Raw genomic sequence first — 3,757 nt, forward strand, 5'->3', positions numbered from 1 at the left:
TCCTGCTGATCCCTTTTTATCTGCATTAGTTTCATAGTCTCTGCCCTTCCTCTATTATGCATCGGGGGAAAAAAATGATAGGTTCTGTTGCTCTGGTAACACATTTCCCCTTTCAAGTTTGGAGTTGCTAAGAGATTAGTCCCTCTCTACCCCTTTCGATGGTAACCTTGTTTTTCTCTTTTTCCCCATCCCCCACTGCTGAAGTTCTAAACTAGCAGATACTGCAGTGGCTGCTCAAGTGAATGGAGAACCTTATGATCTGGAGCGGCCCTTAGAGACAGATTCTGACCTCAGATTTCTGACATTCGATTCTGCAGAGGGCAAAGCAGTAAGTTTCTTCCTTATCAGGGATACAGTGGCTACTAAACTAAGAGATGTTTAAGTGGGCACTTCTAGCATTTATTTCTTTTGCCTCAGTTTCTCCATTTGCAGTTGGGAGGGAGGCCTACCGCAGATTGCTTGTCTTGATTATTCCTGGCTAAGCTGGAAACTTAGGGTGAAAGTTTTTACTTAGCCTGAGTCTGTTAAGCAGTGATCATTGTGCTAGTGAAAGGGAGAGATATAAAGTTGAAAATAGAGGATAATATGCCACGTTAGCCCTCCAACTCTTGAGACATGCATTATAAGTCATCTGTAGCATGTATTTAATTTTAATGTGGCTTGCACAACCGACCACATCACCTGGCCTCCTCTCCACTTTTTCATGTCAGCTTGGATGGCACGAAAACTGACTAGCCTCCTACTATGCTCTAGAACCGGAAGCACTGAGGAGTGAGGCTTACTCTCTTCTGTGCATTGCTTCTAGTGGCCTTCTTTCTTTTCTATTCAGTTGTTTTTGTTTTCGTTTTACTTTTTACTATTTAGTCGTCACCCCAAAGTCAGGTTCCCCATTTTGTGATAGTTATTCATACTGGTTTCATGCCAGCTTCTCTGAGGAGAGGATCCGAGAGCTAGGGGCTAAAGGAGAAGGTTATGAACTCATGAACTCCTTTCTTGTGAACCCAGGTATTCTGGCACTCCAGTACCCATGTCCTGGGGGCAGCAGCTGAACAACTTCTAGGTGCTGTCCTCTGTCAAGGTCCAAGCACAGGATGTGGCTTTTACCATGATTTCTTCCTTGGAAAGGAACGGTGAGTAGTGCAAGGAAGGAGGAGAATGATTCTGGGGTGGTTTCTTTTTCAAAGATTTCACCATATTTTACTTTATTTTTCTGTTTTTTTGAGCTATAGTTGATAAATAAAATTGTAATATAAAGTGTACACATGGTGATTTGATGCATGTATACATTGTGAAAGGATTCCCACAATTGAGTTAATTATCACATGCTTTTTTGTGTGTGTGTGAGAATGCTTAAGATGGGCTCTTAGCAAATTTCACTTATGCAATACAGAATTTATCGACTATAGTCACCATGCTATACATTAGTTTCTCAGACCTTATTCATCTTATAACTGAAAGTTTGTACCTCTTTCCTGGGGTGTTTTCTGAGGCCTTTTTCTGGGGCCTCAGGCATGTTCAGTTTGGAGGAGAAAGAAAGCTAGGGGCAGGTCCCTCCATGCCTCAACTGTGACATAGGTACCACTTTCTTCACTAGTCCATGTCCTTCCTTTTCTAAATCTGCTTGAAACTTACCTTCTCTGGCTTTTATGAATTCTTCAACTTTTACCTCATCCCTCATTACTGTTGCTCTAGTTTTCGTTATCCAGATTGCCTGCACACAACATTTAATTCGTTCAGAGAGCTTTTGCTCCAGCTGTAAACTTTGTACCTGATTTCCTGTTTGTTTTCCCCTAGTCTGTTTGTCTTTGCCAATAATTTTAGATGTTTTTGGAAGGCAGGATTTCATCCCATGGCCAACACCCAGGTGATGCTCCTTAGAGGATGGAAGCCAACCAACCCTCATCTTTCCAGGACAATCAAGGGCTCAGAGCTGCCTGTTTTGGAACGGATTTGTCAGGAACTTGCAGCTGCTGCTCAACCCTTCCGGAGACTAGAGGCTTCCCAGGATCAGCTTCGGCAGCTCTTCAAGGTGGAGTGGAGACACACAAGTTTAGGAGGATAATCTAGAGACATGAGGGAAGGAGTGGCTCTCTCTCAGGACTTATTCCTGGGAATAAAGACTTGTCTTCGCTCTTCCCTTCTTCCAGGATAACCCCTTTAAGCTTCACCTGATCGAGGAGAAAGTGACAGGTCCAACGGCAACAGTATATGGGTGAGAGCTGTCAAGATTGAGGAAAACAGGGAGAGGTGGGGATGCACTAAAGAAGGCCAGAAATGGGATAAGGGAAAGAAGATAGAAGGTAATCTGTTGCTCCCAAAAAAGAAGTGGGAATTGATTTTTATCTCCCATTGCTTTCTCTGTGGAATAGTTCTTTATGTCTCTTTCTGTCAGCTAAACACCCTAGAGGGAGAATCCCAGAAACTCAAGAATCTGGAAATCACTGACTGGCCCCTTCTTTCTCCCAGGTGTGGTATGTTGGTTGATCTGTGCAGAGGCCCCCACCTTCGGCATACTGGACAGATTGGAGGCCTGAAGCTGCTATCGGTCAGTTGTGAGGACTGGGTTAGGTTGAGACTACTGTTTTCCCTGGAGTGAGCTGGGGAATGGGAAGGTGATCCTCTCTGTCAGCCCCTTTTCTGCTCTGATAGCTAAGGGGGGTGGGGATCCAGAAATAGAAACTTTGTCCCTGCCTTTTAGAAATCCCCATCTGATGACAGATACTGGACACCCTGACAGGGCCCAGAAGCCAATTCCGAGTCCATAGTCAGACATTAGCACTAAGGAAGATGGCGAGAGAGGGCATGAACAGGCTGGACACGGTCATGTAGGGAAGGCTCCTGTGGAGAGAGCCAGTGTGGAACACCATTTGACAGGCACAGAGAGAATACTCTTAAGTCAAAGGCCTGCCCTTTCTGAAAATATTGCTCCTGGGCAAGGTGAGCTATTAGTCGGAATAGGAGCAGAGAGAGAGGGGAGAGGCAGATGTGCAGAGCAAAAAGCCCTGGACTGAAAACCTAGGCATCTGCTCTTAGTCCTGTCTCTGCCACTGATGAAGTATACGGCCTTGGGTAAATCTCCTTACCCGTTTTCCCCATCTATAAAATGAAGCTGTTGGGCTTCCCTGGTGGCGCAGTGGTTGAGAGTCCGCCTGCCGATGCAGGGGACACGGGTTCGTGCCCTGGTCTGGGAAGATCCCACATGCCGTGGAGCAGCTGGGCCCGTGAGCCATGGCCGCTGAGCCTGCGCGTCTGGAGCCTGTGCTCCGCAACAGGAGAGGCCACAACAGTGAGAGGCCCGCGTACCGCAAAAAAAAAAAAAAATTACAGTACCTCAGCCCACAAAAAAAAAAAAAAATGAAGCTGTTGATTCCTGTCCTACCAGTAAATCCACATCATAGAGACAAAACCAACTAATGCAAGAGAAAGTGTTTGAGGAAAAGTTAAAAGTGCTATAAAATGCAGGCTGTTTCTTATTAGTACCATACAATTGTTCAAGGAAAGAACAAGCAGAGGCATTTGAATTTCATGGATCCAGGAACAGGACCTAGTGTGGGAGACTGAGTTTTCTAGCAGCTGTATGGGAGATTGATAAGGGGATGGATAGACTAATATTTGACCAGAACTTAGGGTTACTTCCCTGAGCAGTCATTGATTAGAAGGGAAAGGAACAAAGTACACAGGTGCTGGTAGGGCAGTGGTAGTGAGAATGGGGACAAAAAGAGGTGGCAGGGGAAGGGTAGAATTCAGCAGAAAATAT

The 3,757-nt window shown here is 45.3% G+C and overlaps 1 protein-coding gene across 3 annotated transcripts in view; it reads left to right on the plus strand.

Annotated features, from left to right (window-relative positions):
• The window catches only part of TARS2 (threonyl-tRNA synthetase 2, mitochondrial), an 11,687-nt gene that overhangs the window by 813 nt on the left and 7,117 nt on the right, over positions 1-3,757 (plus strand). For 2 of the 3 annotated variants that reach the window (XM_007463510.1, XM_007463509.1), the window contains exons 3-7: positions 205-328; positions 1,006-1,130; positions 1,912-2,029; positions 2,148-2,212; positions 2,467-2,545. In XM_007463510.1, coding sequence (XP_007463572.1) covers positions 205-328; positions 1,006-1,130; positions 1,912-2,029; positions 2,148-2,212; positions 2,467-2,545 — 511 coding nt within the window. The remainder of the gene's footprint in view (positions 1-204; positions 329-1,005; positions 1,131-1,911; positions 2,030-2,147; positions 2,213-2,466; positions 2,546-3,757) is intronic. The other variant, XM_007463511.1, reaches the window with a different exon arrangement.

Source organism: Lipotes vexillifer, unplaced genomic scaffold (assembly GCF_000442215.2).
Source record: "Lipotes vexillifer unplaced genomic scaffold, Lipotes_vexillifer_v1.1 scaffold1034, whole genome shotgun sequence".
Lineage (NCBI taxonomy): Eukaryota > Metazoa > Chordata > Mammalia > Artiodactyla > Lipotidae > Lipotes > Lipotes vexillifer.